General features: G+C 36.5%; 1 protein-coding gene across 4 annotated transcripts; it reads right to left on the bottom strand.

The window, feature by feature from the left end:
* Positions 1–422: 422 nt before the first annotated feature.
* On the bottom strand, positions 423–24,802 carry SLC35B3 (solute carrier family 35 member B3). 4 transcript variants are annotated; one of them, XM_014864310.3, is made up of 10 exons: positions 24,670–24,802; positions 19,085–19,378; positions 16,376–16,497; positions 12,096–12,250; positions 10,697–10,804; positions 7,402–7,499; positions 5,375–5,467; positions 4,863–4,974; positions 2,119–2,188; positions 423–1,041 (listed from the first exon to the last, which is right to left on the bottom strand). In XM_014864310.3, the coding sequence occupies exons 1-10, from the start codon at positions 24,742–24,744 to the stop codon at positions 891–893; spliced, it is 1,278 nt and encodes a 425-aa protein (XP_014719796.2). In that variant the 5' UTR covers positions 24,745–24,802; the 3' UTR covers positions 423–890. The 4 variants fall into 4 exon arrangements, with proteins under 4 accessions (XP_014719796.2, XP_044629199.1, XP_044629197.1 ...); XM_044773264.2 differs by having other exon boundaries at positions 24,455–24,779; XM_044773262.2 differs by having other exon boundaries at positions 24,507–24,776.
* Between the last annotated feature and the right edge of the window lie 323 nt (positions 24,803–25,125).

Here is a 25,125-nt window from a genome sequence, read left to right as displayed (position 1 = left end):
AAACTGTGCAAGCAACATATGGTACAAATTTGCTAAATTTACTTGTGTTTCTTAAATTTATCCTATTTCATCTTCAAGCTGCCAAATTAAATTTCACTTTTATGAGAAAAATTGACAATTTTATGATTATTTTACAGTAATTTAAAACATCAATGATCTTCCCTTCAATTAAAAAATCCAAATCATTCAAACTTTGAGCACTTCTTTGATGAACAGCAGCAAATTCTTCCTGTGCCGTATGCTTGCAGGACGCAGGGGGACAGCTCCTCCCGCTCTACTGCCTGTAGCCCACAGATGACTGAGGACAGGTTTTCTCTAAAGAATACTTTTAAACGATCAGAGAAAAGCTTCAGTTTTAAAATTTATGTAAAGCCTTACTCCAACCTTCACCGCCCTCTTCACAACAAAAGTCTGTCAACATATTCTTAAAAAAAGAAAATCACAGAATAATTTTATTTATAATGAAGTTATTCTCTCCTGACTTTAAATCATCAGTTCATTCTTACAACAGAGAATCAATTTAAATATCGCCACCAAAATGGAAGGAAGACAAAACAAGCTGCTGTTACATATCAATGTCTTTGATATGTCATAACCATACCCAATTAGTCTTGCAACATGGTCCATTTCCAGTGAAATTCTCAATAAACTGCTAAGAACTACAGTCCTTCATATTGACATTTTATTCTAAGGTGTGCCAGATGCGGCTCTCCTGATCACTTCAGTAGTCAGTCAGTGTTCTGAAGAAAAGGGCCGACGTCCTCTGTAATCCAGCCCAAATGGATGGCGTGCTTTCAGAGCCTTTAGTTTTTATAATAATCCCTCTGGAAAGTTAATTAGTTGATGATTTTTTTCCTTAGAAGTCTACCTTAAATAGGACAAATCACGTACTATACGGTTTGTGCCAATGTCCTTGACGTTCTCGTTTCCACCATTTTGTTTATCAGATCATATAGTGACGGTAGTCTTATTTTATCCATATTTTTGCTGTAAACATTGAGAAATATACCAAGGACAACTAAAAAACCAGACCATACATACCTAAGAGAAAGAAATAAGAAAAAAAGGTTAATATCAAGGTAACAACTTACTGTTAACCACAGAAGTTGGTGATGAGTTCATAATTATTCTGCAATAAAATAAAATTTTGCTATTGGAGGCCTACAATAATAGCATTAAAATAAAAATAGTATTTTTAGATCAGATTAGAAAGAATTCCACATCTGTTATGTTAGTTACACATAGAAAGAGGATATTTTACAAAATAATGTAGTTCATTTGAATTTTGGGGATAAGAGCAAATTGGAAGTTCGACTCCTACCAAAGTTTTAAGAATATTTTTAAAGTTCTGGATGCATCAACCTGCCAACGGCCACCTTGGGAAAACAATGTAGCAGCTGAACTAGTTATCCCAGTTGGGTAGAATATAAAGAGAAAGAGGGGGACCTGGAGAAAGACAGGGAATTAGCATCGATTACTAGAACGTATACCTAGCACATGCAGAAAGAGAAACTAATTTATAGAAAACAAACAATACATTGAAGGAAATTTATTTTGTGGGTACCTTTAAGCTTACATGTCAATAATTTCTAGGTTTGAATCTTCTCAATTACTAACCAACATAAGTTTAAATGATGCTAATTTCAAACATAGACACTAGACAGTAAACACTAGACAGTAAAGAAAACAGTAAATACTTTCACAAGAAGCCACAAACTAAATAAATCATTAGGGCACAACTTACAGAATACTTCTCTACCTCAAATCCTTTGCGGGAAAAGGCAGACAATAAAGCAACAATTTTAAAAACCATATATATATATGTATACAATATATATACTTGCATTAGGGCAAGGGGGAACCCCTTCGTCTCACGCACACTCACACTCTATATTGGAAACAGGGTCACACCTGCACTGGGACTCTGGTTAGCAATTTAAGTGTGCAAAATGATTTCTTCAAAATAATTACATACATTTCTACAACAGCAGAAGAAACATCAATAAATTAGGGGTCAAGATGAAAAAGATTCTTTATAAAGAAACTAAGGCTGTTTAAGAGCAAATGTGAAACAAAGTATCTAAAAGTGGAAAAACTTGTGAATTAAAAAGTACTTACTGAAATGTGAATGGTTTAGCAAAGAATATGAATGAAAGTACGATGGTCATTGCTTTTCTTCCTGTTGTCACTGTAGGGAGAAAAAGGTTGGTTTAGAATGAGCCTACCATCCTGGTGATATTTTGGAAATCATACAAATATTTACAGAGCCTACTATGTGCAGGATCTGTGTTGGGGACAAGGAAACAACGGGAAACAAAATTAAAGAGCCACTGCTTCTGCTTCTGTGGAGTCTACAGTCCAGCAGGGGTACAGACATTAAAGGATGCTGCTAACGGTTAAAGTACAACTGTCATAGGGACTTGGTGGAGGCCGTGACACCGCGGAAGTGTGCCATCCTTTGGAGAGACTGACTTAGTTTGGCAGGAAAGAAAGGCTTTCCCAAGGAATACATGATTAGGTAGAGCAGAGGTCATTCTCTACAAGTAGTCATCTTAAGGACATACTAGTATCTTAATAGCGTTCATCTCTTGATAAGACTATAAGTAATCTTAACAATCCTCTTTACATGTCTGCATTAACTTGTGCTTGTCCTTCAAGTATTACCTCGAAGTCTGCGTTAAGGCTTGAAACCTTCCTTCTCTGTCGCACCCAGTCAGAGACAGGAACTCTGCACTGATCTCCATTATAGCCTCTCCCCCAACTTTGCATTATCAGTTGCTATCTTCCCACCAAACTGTGTGCTTTACTTGGCTCCTTATCTTATTCATCCTTATATGTCTTATACATCCACATATACATGTGACATAGTTCCTGGTAATTAATATTCAATGCATGAATTAATGAATACCAAATGAAAAAACTCTTTTGGAAACGTGTTACAGCCCCATTCCAAAAATCTATTTTTCCTTCTACTTAGTAAAAGGATGCCTATTTTTAACTGAGCATACCTTCCAGCCTCTCCTACAGCGAGGTGTGGTCTGTGACTAGCTTTTGGCTAATGAAATGTGAGCAGAAGTGCTGTTTCTAGGAGGTTGATTTCCAGGAAGTTTCCATAAAGAAAAAGGTTGTGTCTTTCATCTTCTCTCCATCCCGATGCCTGGAATGAGGATGAAGATGGCAGGGCAGACAGAGGAGCCTGGGTTCCTAACAAGCATGGGGCCACCACACCAGATCAGGTGGCAGTATGCATATGGGTCAAGAGCACAGGTATGGAGACAGACTGCCTCAGTTGGAATACTGACTCTGCAACTTACTAGTTGGTTGACTATTGGGCAAGTCACTTAATCTCCCTGTGTCTTAGTTTACCCTTTTGTAAAATGGAACAATAACAGAGCCTACTTTATAGGATTATTGCAAGATTAAAATGAATAATATGTGCAAAATACCTAAAGTGGCACCTGGTACATAATAAGGGCTATGTACATGTCAGCTATTACTATTACCACCTCTGGATTTCTTTTACGTGAGAGAGAAATAAACCTGCCCACACCTCAAGCCAAGGACTGCATCTCACGCTTCTTTATACCAACCAAAGGGCTCAACTGATACACACCAAGTGATATCAGACCCCCTTTTTGAACACTTATCTTACAAGCAAAGTTAGAACCCAAGCTAAGTATATGAATTTGCAATCTTTCTTGATAGCATGAGAGGACTTGACAGCTTAGTGATATGGCCTGATGTACATTTGAATTCCCTCTACTTACCATTAGGGACACAAACTTTTAAACGGAGAGTCACATGTTAGCAAACAAGGAGAAAAATTAGGAAGCAAATATACTTTTACAAAGAGAGAGGTATTTACTAATTTGTTTAATTTACTCTGTGGAATTAAAATAAGTATTCCCCTAAAACCATGAAAAATTAAAATCATGTAAAATACTAATGTATATATGCACTATGGATATAAATTCTACATATCTCTGATAGAGGTGATCAAGTGAAACTCAGCCCCTTCGCAAGATGGAGAGATGAAGCCCAGAGGAGACCTACTCCCCGGGTCACACATCACTAAACATCAGAGCTGGGACTGGGCTCTGCCTTCTCTGGCGAGCCAACCCGGCGCTCTTCATGACAGGCTATAAGGCTTCCAACCCCGGCTTTAGTACTCTCTCCACCTGGGAGACGCTGAGAGCGTCTGTCATGTGTACCGTTCCTTTGGCAAATGATATGAGGTAGCACACTGAGTCACCTGTTCCCCTCGCCAGGTCTCCCCTGCAGCCCCTCATCTGTCCCTCTCCCTCCTCCAAAGCAGGACAAATACACCACCCATTCCTCTAAAGTGGCAGGCAAAGTTTCCGCCCAGAGCAGGCGCATAATAACTACTAGTGAAAAGAGAGGCTAATGTGGTTGACGTCCTAGAAAGGATACAAATGAAAGGTCCCAAAGACTTTGTTTAAGATACACCTGCCATACTTTAAGTGCAACAAAACTGGAAGTTTTAGTTATAAATTACAAGTGTACAAAGGCAGTAGTTTTCTCTGAAGGCATTCAGCCCATCAGACTTTTTAATAAAAAGTTCTTTTAATATATTTAAAAGTTACTAGTTAGATACATGTATACATCTGACTTTAAAATTACACCTTTAAATAAGAAATTAAGATCAAACATTATTTTCTTTAGAATTTTAAAGAAATACCAAGGAAAGATATGGGCTTTTAAAGAAAGTTAAGGAATAAATTGGTGAAATATGACAATTTTCTTTTTAATGAAGAGTAGATAATGCCCTTATCTGTTGGAAAAGAGCATCAGAGAAAATTTAAGCGCTTATTTCATAATCCAAGCAAGTACATCATTCCTACCTGTTACAGCAACAAGTGCACCAAAAATTTTAATCAAAGCCAGAACAAAGGAGATTCCAAAATAGCCAGTGAGGGAAAAAAGGAAAGCATAACCGTAGGTCTGAATTGGATTCTGCAACACATAAAGAAAGCCTGTTAGGAAAATGCAAAACAAACCCTGAGGTGTTACAAATGAAATAAAGCTACAGATTTTAATCAACTTTCTGAGCAATAATAAGCCATTCAACAATGCAGTCAAGCAAAGATTCTTATTTAGCTCTGATTTAATGGAAAAACAATGATGAAATTAAAAATTCCCAACTTCTACATTATGAACAGCTTAAAAATGAACTTACAGGGTAGAGCAAGGATAAATTTAAATATAAATCATTTCATTTCTGATCTGCATATATTATGTTAAAGGAGTTATCACATTACATATAATATAGTCTTTTTGAACAAGAGGAATTAGAAATATACATGAAATTATTTAATGGCAGATGTTTACTTTAAAAAACGTGATCAGTGTTTACCTTTGAACAGAATGTGACCGCAGGGCCTAGTCCACTAGTGCACGTCAATCCCAGTAAAATGTACACAAAACCGATCGAGTACGAATACAAAACCTAGAATAGAGAAAAATGCAGGGGAAAAAAGTGCTATCAAACTAAAGGCAGAAAATGAAGGCTTTTTGATATATGGCTCAATTAATCAATTAAATTTGTAAAATGAACTGTTTTTAAAGTAATAACATTGTTTCAATACAGCTTAACTTTCTGGAAATGATGGTTGACCCTAACTGCTTATAAGTCAACGCCTGGTTTTAAGTACAACATAACACAGTGGCACTCATCTTTTTGTATATGGATACATCATCATTCATTTTGCCTAGCTTAATTAGTGACTTCAAACCAGATTTTAATGTTGGGGTTCTAAAAACATACATAAGCAGAACAAAAAAACCTTAAAGCTACTTATTAAACATCAAAAAACCCAAACATTGTTTGCAAGACATTAAAACATGGTGAAAATAAGCAGTAAATGGCATATCTATTGCTTGGTTTCCCAATTTTCCAGCAATCTTTCTAACCCAGTTTATTATACTCATCAGTAGAATCAGCATCAAAATTAAATATGTGCTATGTGTCAGGTACTGTGCTAATAATGCTCTATATGGATTATCCCATTTATTTCTCACAACCAAGCTATGAGACAGGTACTCTCATCATCATCCTCCAATTTTCACGTGAAGAAACTAAAACTTAGAGATATTAAGTAATTTTCCCCAGATAAGAGAACTAGTAAAACTGGGATGTGAACTGAAACTATCGAAGGCCAGAGCCTACGGTCTTAACCACCGTAGTACATTAACTTTCTAACTACCTACACTTCCTTAATTCTCTGATCTTTACCTTACTAGGAAAAGTAGTGATGATGATCAAGAAAATCCTGACCAAGATTCAAGTTCCTATGTTCCTAGGGGACTCCTTAAAGATTCCCCACTCTGCTGACAAAGCAACAGGAAAGACCAGTCCCACAGATCCTTAATGCAGCATGCCCTGTCTGTCCAGCAAGGTGGTTGGCTACACAATTAATGTAAACAAACACACAATAACTTTCTTGTACAAAAACATCAACCGGTTAGAAGACACAGTGGAAGAAAAGGCATTGTTTGCAGTAACAATGGCAAAAAGATGAAACACCGAATAATAACTTCAATAAGAGATATGCTGGATTTATAAGAAGAAAACTTTAAAATCCAAGGGACATTAAAAAGAAAAACACTCGAATAAAAGGAAAGTCATACCTTATTCTTGGACTGAAAGAATCAACTGTATAGATGCCATTCTCCCTAAATTAATTTATAATTCAATGCCATACCAATCACAATACCAATGGGATTTCTAGTTTATTTGGAATATGAACACCCAAGAATAACTATTGGTAGTAATATTCTGAAAAACAAAAGGAACAATGGCGGCTAGTCCTAACAGACGGTAAATGTCTGAGAAAGCTGCAGTCATCACATGGTTCTGGTGCAGAAATAAATTCAAAAGAATACAATTCTGAACCCTACGTTAGAATATGGTATGATAAAGAAGGCACCTAAAATAAGCTGGGAAAGTGGATTATTCAATAAATGATAGTGAATAGGCATAAGGAAGAAAATTTTTAAAAAGTTTTGGTTGAATCAAAGATTTGATAAAAAAGGAAGTCATAAGAGTAGTAGTCAACATGGGTAAAATTCTTAAATCTTACAGAGCTGGGAAAGCCCTTTTCAGTCATAGTACATAGCCAGAAGCCAGGAAGGAAAACATAAACTGGACCACATAAAAGTTACAAACTTCTAAACGGAAATAATTATACAATAAGCAGGGGCAGTGGTATTTTCCCTCTTACCTTCCTTTAATGTTTGAATGTATTACTTTATGAAAGTGATGATGATAAACTAGCTTAATAATACAATGGATGTCTTTAACCCCATAACTACTTCATAAAACTAAGTATATCACCGTTTTTGAGTCTGTCTGGCGTGAAGAAAAAGCACTCGAGTATTTACCATTTCTGAATTCGAAGCATTATGCAGCTTCATAGCTTTCTCTTGAACATTTCCAATGACAGCGTCCGCACACAGGGCCAGGGAAATAAGGATCACACCTTCAAGAAGGCATAAGAAAAAAACAACCTCCTTATTTAAACATGAGCGATAACCAAAATTTATGAGATTTCATTGCGTTAAAAAATAAAAGTACATCTTAAATAACATTTGCTCAGTAAAGCTGAGTATTTTTATCCACAACCAGTTGTAATAGGCACATAGATGATGATATTAATAAATCAAAGTAACACTAATAAACTGTGCTAATGCTGCCACCGTTAGTGTGTTTCACTATCATGTCAAATAATAGTTCTGCTTTTAAACTATATTATATATTTGAAAGGAATACTGTAATAAACAAATATAGAAGAAATTCTTAGATCTATTGGGATTGGTATTTAATCACTTAATTGAAAATAATCAGATGAAGACGGAAACCAAAAGAAAATTGCCTTATTATTAAAAAGTTTAATTTAAAACACATAAACATGCGTGCAGTGGCCAATGTCTTTGAGTATGAGTCCTAACTAAAATTCTGCACTTTTGCTTTTGTATAAACTACACTCAGAGCATATTCTCTATGATTTCCAAGTTTTTGTTAAAGTGTGCACCAGAAACTCCTGAAACAATTGGAGTACAGAATCTTTTCAGATTTTTCTGAGCTCCCTCAGTGCTTATAGTTGTTTCACCCACACCTAGTTCAATGGTGATTTTACTACCTTGTCAACTGTTTCAATTAACTTAGTTTTCACAGAAACAATTTTTTCTCTCTTCAAACTCATTTCTGAATAGTTTAAGTAATATTTAACTATTGCATAATCATAACAACAGGTACAACTGGTATAAACAAAGCTGGAAGTCAACATACTCACAAACGTGGACGTCACCCTGAGAAGCATGCTATTAACTGTAAGTGTTTAGGGCACTGGTCACCAGGCACGGTGCTTTACAGAAAGAATAAAGAGCAGCCCTGGTTACATCTGTGGGACTCTGCTGGGCTTACAGAGTTTTCTCCTTCTATTTTCTTTCAAAATACAGTCATGTGTCGCTTAATGATGGGGACAGGTTCTGAGAAATGCGTTGTTAGGTGATTTCATTGTACGAACATCGTAGAATGCACTTACACAAACCTAGATGGTACAGCCACCACACACCGAGGCTGTATGGAATTAAATCTTATGGGACCACCGTCGTACATGTGGCCCATCATTGAGGAAAATGTCATTTCGTGGTGCATGATTGTATAAGCAATCACAGGTAGCAGAAAAATACATGGACACATGTATGCACTTAATTGAGAATTTTCAAGTTTTCATACTTATATTTCAATTTAACTTTTTAGCATCTAACTTTGGTACTTATTACTCAATCTAACATTTTTATTCACCAAACTTGATTCTGAATGTTCTTTTACTTGTTCCAAATAACAAATCTGTCCTCAAAAGACATGTTGTTATTGAAGACCCTGAAAACAACAATGTTCTAACTCCTAAAATGCTATTCAAAGACATTCCAAAAATGTTCTGAACAATGGCAACAGCATGAAAACACCTGAATTGCATCCTAAGGGGAATATTTTAAAGGTAGACATCTATTTGAATAAGTAAATTCTGACATACTCACTTTACACATTCAAAGTATTGTTTATGTCTATCTTAAATAACCATCTTAATAAGTACTCTAATCTCCTTTACAAAATATACTCTTATAGATGAGGGACTGTGATGAGTGCTCATCAATTACTGCTAATCATGAAGTATGGTTAGGTGCTAATTCTCTTAAAAAATATTTCCAGGGAACCCAGAAAGGGCTGTAAGTTATAATGAGAAGTTATAGAACCACCTCTTTCCATCATTCTCATCACCACCATTACTCCCACCTCACCAGACATATGGCCCATTGTTCCATCATCTCACTCTATCCTCCTGCTATCTTTGTGTGAGGCGAGCTGTCACCATCATTCTGTTTTATAGGTGAAGCACAAAGGAGTCTGGCAATTTACCCATGGTTATATGTTTAAGTGATTCAAACAGAATCTGAAGCCAAATCTCTGACTGCAAGTTCTGTGCCTTCTCTAAAGCTGTTTTTTCATAAGTAGAAGAGTTAATTCCCTCAGTTTTCAAATATAATCTTCCTTTTAGAGTTGCTGACACGAAAACGAAGTGCTCCTGAAGAATCTAACCCATGTTAGAAACAGCTGCAACGATAAGCTTTCTCAGAGTAAAACTCATTGAAGTAATGACCACTTGCATTCCGAATGACCAAAGGTGAAAGAATAGACCTAACAGGTTCTCCCAGAATCTTCTAGCTGTCCAAGGGCTGCTCTAAGAGGCTGAACTGGTTACATTTAAATCCATTAGCACAGCTTTGCTAACCAGGTGAGGAAGGCAACATAGTAAGAACAGCAAAGCTGATGTAAATGGTTGTCTTCATTACGTCATAACTGTTTTTTCTCACAATTATACTTTGTACTTGCTCATACATATATACACATTTTTCTCCCTTGTTCTCTCAGAGTTCCTTTGATGACCTAGATATTTTAAATATTATTTGTCAGGCTAGGAGATGGGATAATACTAAAATAATCTCATGAGTAAAACTAAATAGTTTAAGACGACACACTGTATACATAAACAATTTTTCTGTAAGGTCTTTAGAATAAAAACGACCCCAACGCACAGTTTTTATTCTTATTTAATTCTAAACATACTATAATACCTATTCTGCTTGTGAACAATCTAAATTTAATTTACAAAATTCCACATGGCACACTATGAGGAAACTATTTATGGTGAAAATGCTAAACACTTTGTTACGACCACATTTTTACTACATAGTTTAATATTAAAGAACAGCATAACTTTCCTTCTTTAGCTAAAACAATGACAAGTAAATGTGCAAATTTCAACTTTTTAAAAAAATGAGAATAAAAAAATTACCACTGTGATTCTCCTATAACTCGTGTATATTTCAAATTTAGCCTATACGAAATTGATCTATTATGTACTTGATAACAGAAGATTTTGAGAGGGCAAACAGCCCCTTGTCATGTCAAAATACAAGAGTACTAAAACAACCGTTATATTTCCAGAGTTGTAATATTTTTACTGCATCTCATATGGAAAGTCTGAAAGCTTTATGTTAGGTATGAGACTCACAGGTGTCACATCATCATTTAAAATCCTTATGAAATTGTAAAAATTCTTACTCTAAACCAAAATGCCTACAAAATCTGGGATACAATAAAATTCCTTACCTGTCAGGTTGAAATTTGGCGCAGTCGTGCTGTCAGCGAGGGTAAACCATATTAGACCAAGGCTCATACACACTGCAGCAGACACGTCTACCACGTTATAGCGCTTTCCTGTGTAAAATAAGTGGACGTCAACCTCATGCAAATACTCTCTCAGCATAGTTTTAGATCTACATGTTTAACCAAGTAGAGCAGGGACCTGCTTTTACACCCGATGACAAAAATACAGGAAGAACTCTTCAGTCAAGGCACGGCATAGTCACCAAAGGGGTGCTTCTGAAAATTAAATTACCAAGGAGCACCAATACATCTTTGTAAGTTAGATATGAAATTCTACTTTATCTGTTATGGTAGTGAGTAAATGAACACTGAAAAAGTTTGTAGAAATTAGTGCCTCTTTTACTTTATGTATAACACAAGGCTATGAATTTTCTTATAGTTTCTAAGTTTACAAAGTAACCAGAGTAATTATCAGGCTATATAACTATTTGTTTGTACATACCATAATCAGATAACTTCTAGGTTGGTGACAATTAACTTATCTTAAAATATCCACATTTAAATAATGAAATCATGTAGTGTAATTTTTTGTAAGGAAATATTATATGTGCCCAGCCCATCACAATGTTAACTGTGATTTTTAATAGGGATTGGGTCAATATTTTTTCCTGTGTGAAGAGTTATTCTGAAGTTATATTTAAGTAGTTGACATACACACTTTCATTTTAAAAGGCTTTTTTGGGGAAGGCATCTAATGCATAAAATGAAGTCAGGCTGTGTCAGAACTTTCGTGATACAGAAACACTTGATTATCAAAACATGACTATTCCTCATGACAGTTATATGAACAGCAGCAACGAAAACTTGTTCCACTGCTTGTTACCATCACTGCCTCCGCTTTCACTTTTTTCCACATAGCTTTTAACTTAGTTGGGGCTCTAGGAAGTCAGTAAGCCAGCAGAGCTGGTAAAAAAGCAGTTCTGCCCAGGTTAAGCTTTGCTTCAACATGAGAACTGTCCATTTGTAAAATGGAGGTAGAGAGTGGAAGCCTGAAGAGCAGAAGAATGAAAGAATTGGAAAAAGCAGCTTTGTAGGCACTTGTAAGCTAGGTCTTCAGTATGTGAATACAGCACTTCTAGAAACGCAGCACATTCTAGACTAAATGAATAAAACAAAATACTGTTATTTTTCCCCGATCCCAAATTATTGATTTCAGAGACTGAGGTATATCACAGAAGTATCAGAGTTTTTATAATAGCTTATTTTTATATATCTCAGAATTGTTAGAATATCTAGAATGTTTACTAGAAATGTTAATCAAAGTTTAATGTTTTTCCTAATGCTAGATGCCATAACATATCCTATTAGTTTCAAACAGTAGGAAAATACATCATTACTATACCTTGAATCAAAACTCCTCCTAGCATAACAGGAATCAATTTGCAGCACTTGAAGATGACTTGGGTAGGGTAATTCAGGTAGCCCAAGGAAGTGTTTGATAACCCCATAGTACCCACAGTTAGAAAAGCTATTATCATGTAGGTTTTTCCTGGTATTCTGTAAAAGACAATTTTTAAAATCTTCATTTTGGGACTCAATTCATACTATTGTAAGATAACGTGTTTACAGTGTGTAAATGTCTAGTTACTCTTCTAATTTAATATTTCTAGAAATATCAGTAAAATATCACTATTTTAGAAGTTATAACACTGTTCACTTGTATGAAAGAATGTTGGTAAAAATAAAAATTTACCCTGATTTAATCAATCATAAGCGAGAACTCTCAACTGTGTGAAAGAGTGGCATTTGAGAGTTACTAAGATTCTTACTGAAGGTATAAATGCCGGTGAAAGGTTTTCAACAGCAGGCCTAGCTACATAAAAATCCTTGACTAAATTTAGAAAAAAAGAGTTGATTTTTAAAAAATATTGGCCTCTATTATCGTAAAAGTCACCTAATTTTTAACTTCTAAATTTTTTGTTCTGTTTCCTAACATTTCCATCTAGCATTAGGAAAAATACATGTGTCCATTCTGCTAGAATAACCTGAGCAGAATTTCTCTAGAAAAAGTCCACAGTGGTTTAAACTCTAGATGGGATTTCTATTACCAGAACATCTTATGATTCACCCCAACTCCATATTTTATAAAGTGTTAAACAATCAACTTCACTTGAGGAGTCTCTCTCCTCATGATCCCAAGTCTTTTACTTTGGGTTCTATCTGGATTTCCTAAAGGAGATTCTTAATTTGGCATCTTTAGAATTTTGAGCTATAACTGCAAGCATATGCTCACTTTGACTAGATATTTAATTGTCTAAAAGAATCATCTTGTACACTGGTGTGACTAAGCCAGGAAGCGCTATTCACATAATCAGATTATGTTGCAAACTTAGATCTAGTTTCCACTTTGAGATTTGTGTTCATGTTTAAATCAAGGCAACAAAATTCTTCTGTATTTTTTATATGGCTAGATATAAGGCAAAATAATTTACTGGAAAAAATTCAATAAAAATGCATCATTTCCACTTCCATTTGGATTTGGAGGCCTTTCCTACTTAACTACTAATACCGTGGTCAACATTCAAAATCCACATGGAAATAATCTGGCACGACCGTACGCAGCAGTGTACACAAACACTGATTTTCATGCTGTTTGTAGGGTTTAACCCTCAGTGGGAGATCATCAGTAAAGGAGGACAGCACCACTTCTCCAGGTAACGATATAAGTCACAGTAGTCAAGTTTCCTCATAAATGAATGGCAAACAGTGACCAGAAAATAAAAATTCGTCAGAAAACTCGCAAGGAATGATGATTAAAAAAGCAGCATTAATACAGGTAGAAAGAAAACCAGCCTGAAACTCAGGAACCTTGAACTCAAGAGGGCCCAACTCTGAGGGTAACCTGCCTCATGAAAATCCCGGCACTCCTCCAGGTCCCCATCTTCCCACTGCTAAAACGAGGAAGTCAGATTTCATCCTCTTGCCTCTCGGATTCTCACTGCTTCTATTTTAATACCCTGATTGCTTACTTCTTTAGATACGGTGGGAAAATGATAACTTTAAAATGTCCCTTTAAAGCCAATTTGACAGATCTCCCTTATTAAAAATTCATATCAATTAATGATAAAGCTACAAAGTGATCTTCGGTGAAAAGGAAGTAGTAGTATATGTAGGTCCTACAGTTTCCAACGTGCTTCATCACACATTACCACAGTTGATCCCCAAAATAAAACCGAGAATTTAAGAAACTTCTCTGAAGTCTTGACAGAGCTAATAAGAGGTGGTGACAAGACTCGAATCCATGTTTTCTGACTCCAAATCCTGCACTCTCTCAAGTATACTGGCATTCATATAAAGATAGGGAGCAAAAAATTAAGCAGAGTTTGGCTAACTAAAGGTCTAAACAGCAGTGCCACTTAAATTCAGGGAGAGGTATATACTCAGAAATACATCCAGAAATATGTGATTGGGCATATTTTTATTGTAACAGACCTTTAAAGACTTTTTCTACAAAAGTTTTTAATGTGCCTTGGAATGGAAAAGTTTGAGTTCATGTTATATTTATTATAGATCTAGAAATTCTGCTACCAAAATCTTTCACTTATGTTTAAATCAAGCACAAATGATTTTATCTTTAAACGTGATGGTCACGTGGTTTAAAGAGGGGATAAACACAGCTTGCGGTCCACTCCCCATCTCGTCTCATCTGCAAGGCTGAGGGGGAGGTGTACCTTCTGAAAGTTAACAGGTTGGAGATGTAGTGTCTTGTGTCACTTTTCATTTAATAAAGACAGCATTCTATTCTTCTACTTTACAAGCAAAGGCCCAGCAGTTTGCACTGGGTAACGAATCATTGGACTTCCTTATATATTAGTCTTAACAGATATATTTAATTACTTTCTATTCTACCACCTATGGCTGTCTTGTAGAGTCTCAGAGCATGAAAATAATGAAGAAGATATCCTCAGATTCAAATTTTTTTAATATCATCCTTTAATAATTTACTGGCAATAAAGAGAGGTTGAGAGGTAAAATTAGACCTGTGAAGAAACACTGGTGTACAGATTTAAATATTTAAGATTTTAGAGTTACCTTCAGAAAAACATCAAAAACATTCATGTAAGAAAAAAAAAGTAGGTGTGAAAATTTTTTATTTTTATTAAAGGATTAAACATTAATATCAATGAAGACAGAATTTTGGTATTATAGCTCCTTATTACATTTGATCTGCCTAATATATACTAGAAAAATTCACATATTAGGGCCTTATAACAGGATAACCACATATTTACCAAGAAAATGTTACATTCAAATTCCTAACCACCTTCTGTCATAAGAGACTAGGTTTTTTTTTTTTAAATTTTTTATTGAGATTATGATAGTTTACAACCTTGTGAAATTTCAGTTGTACGTTATTGTTTGTCAGTCATGTTGTAGGTGCACCACTTCACCCTTTGTGCCCACCCCCCACCGCCCCTTTCCCCTGGAAACCCCTAATCTGTTCTCTTTGTCTACATGTTTAACTTCCACATATGAGTGGAAGAGACTAGTTTTTTATTGCATATTGTTCTATATGCCATTAAAAATATTCCAAGATATTTCTCAAACCTCAAACAAGTTCTTTTAGTTTTGATGAAAAGGAACATTATGAAATTTCTCTAAGAATGCAAACACAGCTACTGGCCATCATAAACATGACAGTGTTAAGTGGAATATATCCCACAAAACGAAACATTAACTATACATTTTAAAGACCACTATAAAAACAGGTATTGATATTTCATTTTACCACTTTGATATTAGTAGAATTGTAAATCTTTCAGTAATCACACATATTTCAGCGAAATTTATAACACCTATGTACTCATATGTACATCTGACTACCTTCTCCTGCTTTAAGAAGATATTATTATTACTATTGAGTCTAAACTACAGCTTTTTATTTGATAACATTACATTTAAAGGGAGATCTGTTTTTTCAGTGTATAACGGGAGTATCATTTTTTTTTTTATTTTTATTTTTTTTATTTTTTTCCTTTTTCTCCCCAAAGCCCCCAGGTACATAGTTGCATATTCTTAGCTGTGGGTCCTTCTAGTTGTGGCATGTGGGACGCTGCCTCAGCGTGGTTTGATGAGCAGTGCCATGTCCGCGCCTGGGATTCGAACTGACGAAACACTGGGCCGCCTGCAGCGGAGCGCGCGAACCTAACCACTCGGCCACGGGGCCAGCCCCGGGAGTATCATTTTTAATGTATTTTGTGTGTGAGTGTGAAGACGACTGGCTCTGAGCTAGCATCTGTTGTCAATCTTTCTCTTTTTGCTCGAGGAAGATTCACCCTGAGCTAACATCTGTGTCAATCTTCCTCTGTTTTGTATGAAGGATGCCACCACAGCATGGCTTGACGAGCAATGTGTAGGCCTGTGCCTGGGATCCAAACCTGTGAACCCTGGGCCACCGAAGGAGAGTGTGCAAACTTAACCACTATGCCACCGGGCCAGCCCCTTTAATATTTTTTAATAGTTGATTACACTGATAAAAATTTTGGGGTATTAGATATGTTTTATTAATGGGAAACCTATATTTCACATATAATATACTCCATATGCCCAAAATATAAAAAAAATTTAACTACTACTAGTAAACTTAACTGTCAAAAAAATAAAAACAAACAAACCACATACCTTCTCCTTTTGTCCTGAATAAGCTGAAGTTCTATTAGGCCAAATATGGAGTAAAATGCAAACTGCACTAAAGTAAGGTACCAGCCATAGGACTTAAACCCCTCCATTGAAAATATTAATTCCTGTCAAAAGACACATAAATACCGTTAAGTTCTAGGGGCAGACCAATTTCCTCAAAAAATTCCTATAGCACAACATTTTAAAAGAAGCTAGGCCTCACCCCCAACAATAACCACCACCATGACAACAACAAATAAAAAGCAAAAAACACCGAAATCACAAGGCTTCCCATAGGTATAATTAGAGAAGTGAGGAGGCCTTTCCAAAGAACTGACACTAGATTTCCAGGTAGAACCATCAGCAGAAAAACAGAGGGGGAGAGGGATGGCTAGGAAGCCACGTTATCCATGCTTTTCTCTTTTTTTAAAAGACCAAAATTAAGAGTTGCCCAAAACAATGAGAAAGATGGCTGATCGAAGAACTCATTTACTATATAAACAGCACATTTCATTAGAAGTCTCATATTTCAGGCTTGTTTATCTATAGAAATACAATCAGTTCAAATCAGTAATACTATTTTTTGGAATACTTGTGTCATAGACTATATAAAACTTCTCCTTGTGGGGGGGGGCGGGGGATGGTTACTTTGCCTCAATACAACATTGTATCATGAAGTAACATTAATTGTCAACAAGCCATTCTTTTTTTTTCTTTTTTTTTTAAAGATTGGCACCTGAGCTAACAACTGTGGCCAATCTTCTTTTTTTTCTTCTGCTTTATCTCACCAAGTGCCCCCTGGTACATAGCTGTATATCTTAGCTGCAGGTCCTTCTAGTTGTGGCAACAACAAGCCACTCTTAACAAGTCATTAAGAGGGAATTCTAACAAAGTTATCTGGTTTAATTGAATAAATTAAACTTCCCCTCAAATATATATTTCAACTGTATTTTAAATAAATTTTGAACCTTATATATATAGCCAACTTCATTACAAAACTTCAACCCTTTGCTTTAAACTATTTTAATACGCAGTTATAGGTAACAGCAATGTCACAAAGTGAAAGTGATGCTACAAACATAATCATCAGCAGTTTATCTAATTTTAAAATAAACTTTGAATATATTAGCTATAAATGAAGAGCTCTGATTAATCAAATAGAAAAAATTAATGAAATTTGTAAATTTCAAATTCATTTTCCTTTGTAATGGCTAGCTTTGCTCCCAAGCTATTTGGTAATAATGTTTTTTTTCTTCCCCTGAGGAAGATTCACCCTGAGCTAACATCTGCTGCCAACCTTTCTCTTTTTGTTTGAGGAAGATTCCTCCTGACTAAATCTGTGCTGATCCTCCTCTTATTTTGTATGTGGGTTGCTGCCATAGCCTGGCCACTGATGAGTGGTGGAGGTCCATGGCCAGGAACTGAACCTGGGCCACTGAAGCAGAGTGCGCCTACCTTAACCACTAGACCAATAGGCCGGCCCCAGTAAGAATAGCATTTTGAAGGAGAAAAAAAAAAATGACTTTCAACAAGAAATTTCAACCTTTATTTGATTAAGTTTACTATTTTTTATTGTTCTTCATTGTGATATCTGAATTTTTATATCACTTTCTAGTGGAGAAATCAGTTATAATTATAAATATTTTTAACTCATGTTTTTGTTTTACACTAATACTCTTCATAGCATGTTTACAAGCTAAGGAATAGTCACAATTCTACCGTCTTTTTTTATACTTACTTTTATATTTCATCTCTATAATGGAAAAGAGTACAATAATTTTTAAAATTATTCTAACTGGTTAACACTAAAGAATACCAGAAATATTATCTGTGTTTTAAGAAAACATATCACGTTCCTTTTCTTGAATTATAAAATGCTCTTTCATGTTAGGGAGATGCATAAATAAAGCAAAGTTGGTAACGGCTGAAAATAATCACTAATAAACTGCCCATTAATGGTATTAGTCCCCATTCAAACATCCTGTTTACACTAGCCTGGATACTCACCTATCCAGCTCATATCTTTGGAGGTCAAGAATTTGTTGCTGGTCAAATGTATACAACTATCCCATAATACAATGCAAATATAAGATAAATTGCAGCAATGTTAGAAAATTTTTGCACAGGCAAAAATCACAGAAAAATAAGGTTTGGGCAAAGTTAGATTAGAAGAGGAAACAAACAAGAATGAGAACACAATAGGTGCTCCAAAAAAAGAATGATTCAAATATTACAGGATTAAAGAGATACCCTTGGAAAAAGATACCTTTGCAAAAATCACCTTGTATTATTGAGCTCCAAGAAGCAAGAATGAACCAGAATACGGCTTTTATGCTATCATTCAGTTTTACTGGAGAATTATATTCCAAAATACCAACCAATACTTGAATCATTCTCTTTTAGAAACTAATATATGGTTGAAATTATTACCTACATTTTGTTAAATATTTTAAGTTTTTTCATAATTTTAACTTTTTAAGATTATCTCTGCTCCTTACCCCCACTTAAACTATTTAACTCTGAAATTTTGAGCTGTTTTCAGCACTTACTTTTAAGAAGCCCTTTTCTACTACTATATTAAAACACTCAAATCTGCAAATAAGTTGGTATCCTATAAAGGAAAATATCTTGGACAAAACTATTAGCAAGTGCTCATATTGACTTCAACTGTTATAAATAATTAAATATTATAAACAAATAACCATTTTTTACCTGTAAATATCCATAAATTAGGTAAAATACAAAAACTCCAGCAACACATATGAAAAATTGAGTAAGTTTGTTAAATCTGCTGAGATTTATGCCAAGGACTACAATGTCATCTACTGACTTGATGTGTGGTGACATTGTTTGGGTTTTGGACGGGACAGTGATGGAAACATATTTCCTGGAGTTGTTGAACTTGAGATCCATTGTTCCTGTTCTGCTGCATTCAGAGCTTCCAAAGTTATCTTTGCTGGTCTCCTCTCCTTTGTTCAGTCCTTCTTTTGTTTGCTGGGCCAAGTCCTAGAGAAGGAAATAAGCAATTAAAGCAAAATATTTAGATCATAAAGTACTACACCCCAAATATTTCAAATTACACAGGTAATTACACAGGTAAGTCTCATTCTCCCTGGATATTAATATATTAATTCCCCTACTTAAGCTTCTGATCAACTAAAAACAGTACATCTACTCTCCTGTAGATAACATCTCTTCACCTGATAAAGACCAACATACACCACTGACTTAAATATACACCATTCTTATTTCTAGAGCAGCAAATCAGAAGCTAGCCTTGTATTTATTCCATTAAAGAAGCAATATACCTTTACTATGTTTTTATATGTAGGGAGGATATAATTTTTAAAGCCCACGATAGTTCATGCATAACATCTTCAACATTAAAGTCAATCTTTAACTGCAGAAGAGTAAAGAACTAATGCTCCTTTAAATACTAAGACAATTGTAAAATACATTTGTTAATGACATTTTAAAATAAAGTCAAACAACTCCAAGTTACTTAAAGAGCTAGATTTATCAGAGACTATAGAAAGGATGATATGCTTTACTAATAGCATCCCTTTGGGTAACGAAAATATTTTCTTCTTTTGCAGAAGAATTTTGCACTTTAATTTCAAGTCTTTGGGGAGTTCTTGTTCAATGGGTATAAAGTTTCAGTTACGCAAGATGAATAAGTTCTAGAGATCTGCTATATAACATGGTGCCTATAGTTAACAACATGGCGTTCTCCATTTAAAAATTTAAGAGGGCAGATCTCATGTTAAGTGTTCTTAACCATACATGCACACACAAAAGGGGACACAAAGAAACTTTTGGAGGTGATAAATATGTTTATTACCTTGATCATGGTGATAGTATCATAGGTGTATGCACATGTCCAAACTCATCAAATTGCGTATATTACACATGTGCGGTGTTTTTTCTGTATGTCAATGATACCTTAATAAAGCTTTTTAAAAAAAATAAATAAATAAGTCTTTGGGATTGTAAAAAGCTGGAAAACGCATCATTTTTGTTAGTCTGTGAAAAAAATCATGAAAGCTCCATAGATGACTGTCAATTTATTTCTCTTTGGATTTATTTAAACTGAAAAAGGAATTCCACGTAAAGGCGGAAGAACTTTTAACAAGGAACAGAACAAACTTATAAAGGAAAAATTCTCCTCCTAGAAAAGACTCGCTGTCTGTTACAATGCCAGCAGGAACTAAAATTTAGACTCTAGTTGAAGGAAGAGGATAGAGAAGGACGATTCTGATAGTGAACTCTGCTCTGGAAGTCTTTAAAAGAAACTGTCATATGACGGTTTAAAACGGCAAGAGTTAGAGTCACTCTTCCTGTTCCCTCTACTCTGCTGATTCACAGAGATCCGCTTCAGCAATTTAAGCTGGGGGTCAAGGCCCTGAATACGACTTGTAACGAACAACACTCAGGTATCAAAGAACATTTGTTTTACAGGGTACCTGCCATATTTCCACACAGAAAATGTGTAATTTTAAGAAGTTTTACTGTATTTCTTTTCCTTTACCTGTTTCTTCTTTATACATTGTTCTTGCTTCCGCTACTACCTTTCAATCAGTGTCATCTCTGAGCAAGACTTCCTAAGTCATCTTGTAGGATACCCTTGAGATTTGACTTTTTTTATAAACCATGCTTGAAATGATATTCCCTAAACGTTGTCTGCGAATGTAGAACAAAAAACTTAGCAACTATTTTCCATATGTGTAGGCATGGATACAGATTGCCACGCAAATAAATCTGAAGCCTCCTCTCCCTCCACTTCTTTCAGTCCAGCACTAAACCGCCCACAGCGGACTACTACTCCACTCCTGACACACACCATGGACTCTCAAACACCTGTGCTTTATGCTCATGTTCTTTCAGCCTGACATCTTTTTGCTTTGGCTCAGGATCTGAAGACGAGCTTTAACATTCCCTCCTTTGTGACACCCTTCCTAATTCCCCCAGTTGGGAGGGAAGAGAAGTGGAAAAGCAAGACTCAAATCTTATTTGTGTCTACGTCTTTGCTATCTGGCCTACCCTGCACCTAGCATTCCAGGGAACCAAATAAACTGGTCCTTCTTCTGGATGCCCTCAAACCTCAGCATGCAATCACTCACCCTCTGCCTGAATAAGATCTTTCAAACATACTGTGGTGTTGGCAAACCTTGTGGGTAAAACTAAAAATCTTATATTAAACAGAGGTTGGGAGAAAAGTACTAATAATTACTATACATTTATACACACAGAGAGAATAAATTAAACTTCTACAAGACCTTTCTTTCCTGCTTTTATTGGTATTAAAATTTCTCCTGGAATCACCTTCTGCTGAGATGTCTGCAATTTAGTGAAATGCCTGGCATATTGTAATGACTCAATAAAATTACAGCTAATATTATGAGAAAGGAGCACAGCATGATGTTTTCTCCATGCTTTGGAATTTTGACAGATCTGAGTTCAAGACCTGGCTTTATGACTTATTAGCTGAGGAGCCTCGGGCAAATTATTTCTGAACTTTAAGTTCTGTATCTTTCATACGGAGGTAGAAAATGTACCGATCATAGAACTTTTGTTGGGACTATATGAAATAAATGTAAAAGTGCCTGGTACTCCATAAACGTAAGCTATCATTATTCTACTTTTTGGAAACATTGCTAAGGTGACATGGTGTGCTGAAGCAGATTCACCCCTCGGATGTGCAGGTGGAAATATGAATCTGGATTTCCGACCCAGACTTCTCATCTGAGATCCACATCTATATTTCAAATGCTTCTTTGACGTTTCTACTCATGAGATCCACCAGCACCTCATTTTAAAAGTGTCCAAAGCTGAACTCATTATTTTCCCCTTAAAACAAACCCGCTCTTCTTCCTATATCCTCAATCTCACTTAAGAGTATCTACTAGGAAACACAAGCTGAAAGCCCGGAAATTATTTTCGACTCTTTCTTTTTCCTCACATTCTACATTTAGCCAAGATTCCTCTTGACTCTACATCCACAAATATACCTGAAGTCTGTTTCTCACACTACCATCGAGCAGCCACTTTCTCTTGCCTAGATTACTAGCCTGTTAATAATCTCTCCTTCCCTTTCTGATCCATCTTTCACACTGCTCAACGTGGATTCTGACCATGGTGTACCTCTCATTAAGGTCCTATAAATTACATGTTGGTCGATCCTCTGGACTCTCATAGCACTTTATACCTATTTTTATAAATACCTAAATCACAATGGTATATCTTTTTTGTTTTTATGTCTGCTACTCCTACAAGCTTATGAAATCCTTAACGGAAGAGACATCATCTTCATGTGATGTTCTAGAACATAACAAAAAGTGTAAGATATTAAATGACTCTATTGTACTTTAGTAAACACCATTTAATCAAAAGTATTCTGCTCCTTTCCAACACTTTCCCATTTCTAACACACTTATGAGGCAATCTTATGAGCCACATATCTGTGCTAGACATGCGGAGTTAAGCCAAAATATTGACATCTCTCCTGAGATTTACCACAAAGCATCTGAAATGAACATGGAAATAAATTCATTTCCTTTGCTTACTTGAGGCACCTGCACAAGAAAACCTGACCTTTAAAGCCTTGCATTTAGAATGCAGTTTTAGGAATCAGAACATCACTGGTCAGATGAAGCGAGTGATGAAGGAAGACACTGTGAGCTCTGATACCTAATAACTGGGATCCCGCATGTTTGCCATATCCCTTCCTTTGGATACGTTAATAACTGATATTACCACCTGAAAAAACTGGGCCAATGTCCTTGTACTGCAGGAAAAAAAATAAGGCACAGAATTAAAATTAACTTTCAAACTAAATGATCAACATTTTGCTTTGTTTTAGAAGTTCATAGAAACACCTGAAACCAATACACAAAAAACCTACAGGTGTGAATCACTGCCTGAGGCCTCTTCCTAAAGTCAGTAGAGATATTCAACTTTAATTACTTGAAGGTACAAATAACTGCTAAGATGGAATAAAAAGGTAGCATTTCTAGCACACAGTGAAATTTAAAAATTATAAATAACTTGTGATAACAATTTACAATCATCTAATGAAGTCAAAATGATTTCAGTTAATTTCTTAATCTAGTCTTTTCCAACCTTCAGAAAAAAAGTCTCCCACTACAAAAAGGTAAGATATGAGAAAAACATGTCATTACAGTGTGAGTAACCTGAAAAAACTTGATTCCCTATTTTGTCACATTCAATACTACAAATAATATTTCTATTATACCTAGATTAACTGGACTCTGGATATTAACCATAACCTATGGAGTATGATTATAAAACAGAAAAGATTCTGGCCTATTTCTTTGTACATACTTCATTACACAAAATTCAAGAAACTGTGTGCTAATTTTTAAAGGTTACTCCTTTTTTTCTAAGGGAGAAAACTAAAATTAGGATTTAATATCTATAATAAGAAATTAAGTACAAATAACACATCTAAATTATTTCCAAATGTTGCTGTCTCTCCCTTCCAAGTCCCAAACTATCCCAATTCACTTCGAAAAACGTTTATCCAAAAAACAATTCTAAAGTTCTGATATTCTACTATAGAAAAAATGCCTATGACCAACAGTAAAAAACAAACAAAAACCACAAAACTTCTGTTAGCACACCAAATCATTCCGCCTTCAATTTTTCTTTAAAAGAAAAATAAAAAGGTGCGGGAGAGAATTAAACAGTAAAGACTGGAGGAATTTGCAGAACTTCTAGTGGAAGTCTACGACATAAATTTAACAACCTGGCAAGAACAATCACCTTGCAGTGCAAATCAAACGGACAGCAGAGAACCAGAGTACGCTAGCTAATGCAAAACCCGGAAGTACTCAACTAAAATGCAGTCTCGGTGAACCTGACAATTCTCCACAGGTTAGGTGGCCTAAAAGACCCCCTGAAAGTGGCCTCATGCCTGCGGGTCCACAGACGGGAGCCTGAGGGAATTTGAGCCAGCCGGGGGGCGGAAAGGGGGAGAGGAAAAGCAGATGCTCCTCCCTAGAAACCGTGCCAGCAGGTTCCCGTCCTTTAAAAAAGAAAGTCACCGGTGCCCTCCATCCCGACCTCATCCTCTCCCCGCATGCTCGCTATGGAGAAGGAAGATGGGCACTGTCACCGTTCTCTGGGGAGAGGGAGTCTGGGTCCCAAACACGGCGAAGGGCCCAAGGGACAGACACATCCATTCCAGAGCCGGTGTGTCACCTGGAAGGGTGACCTCAGCCTGGATGGCGCCTCAGCCAGACGCAGCGTCTCCCCCTCCCCAGCCGCGTCGCCATCACCTCCTGGTGCTTCTCCTCTTCGCCCACTCTTCCACTTTCCACAGCAGCGGCCGCCTCCTCGCAGGATACTCGCATCCCCGGCGCCCGCGCGCCACTTCCGCCTATGTGTCCCCATGCGCGTGCGCAGTTGCACAGCGCCGCCCACTCGCCGGCCTCCGGCCGCGGGCGGTGTTTGCACGGTTACCTCTCGCGCACGCTCTGTGCCCTTGAGGATGCTGCAACAGCGCGGCCGAGGTGGGCGCCGCGGTGCGAGGACTGCGCATCTCTGCCTGCTAACGCTGGCGAAGGCACGGCGGGCGCCGTCGGGTCTAATGTTCTCACCCTCCTGTTGGGGCCCCCTTGTTCCTGAGCCTGTGAGCTTCTGCAGCCCCCCGGGTTCCGGCGGCCGGGTACTCCCCCGTCCCTTGTGCCGGGTGAACGCCCACGCCCCTCGGGGAGACCTTCACGTGAAAGGCC

The sequence above is a fragment of the Equus asinus genome, chromosome 8 (assembly GCF_041296235.1).
Source record: "Equus asinus isolate D_3611 breed Donkey chromosome 8, EquAss-T2T_v2, whole genome shotgun sequence".
Lineage (NCBI taxonomy): Eukaryota > Metazoa > Chordata > Mammalia > Perissodactyla > Equidae > Equus > Equus asinus.
The sequence above is the reverse complement of the archived record's forward strand: the minus strand, read 5'-3'. Positions and strand labels throughout refer to the sequence as shown.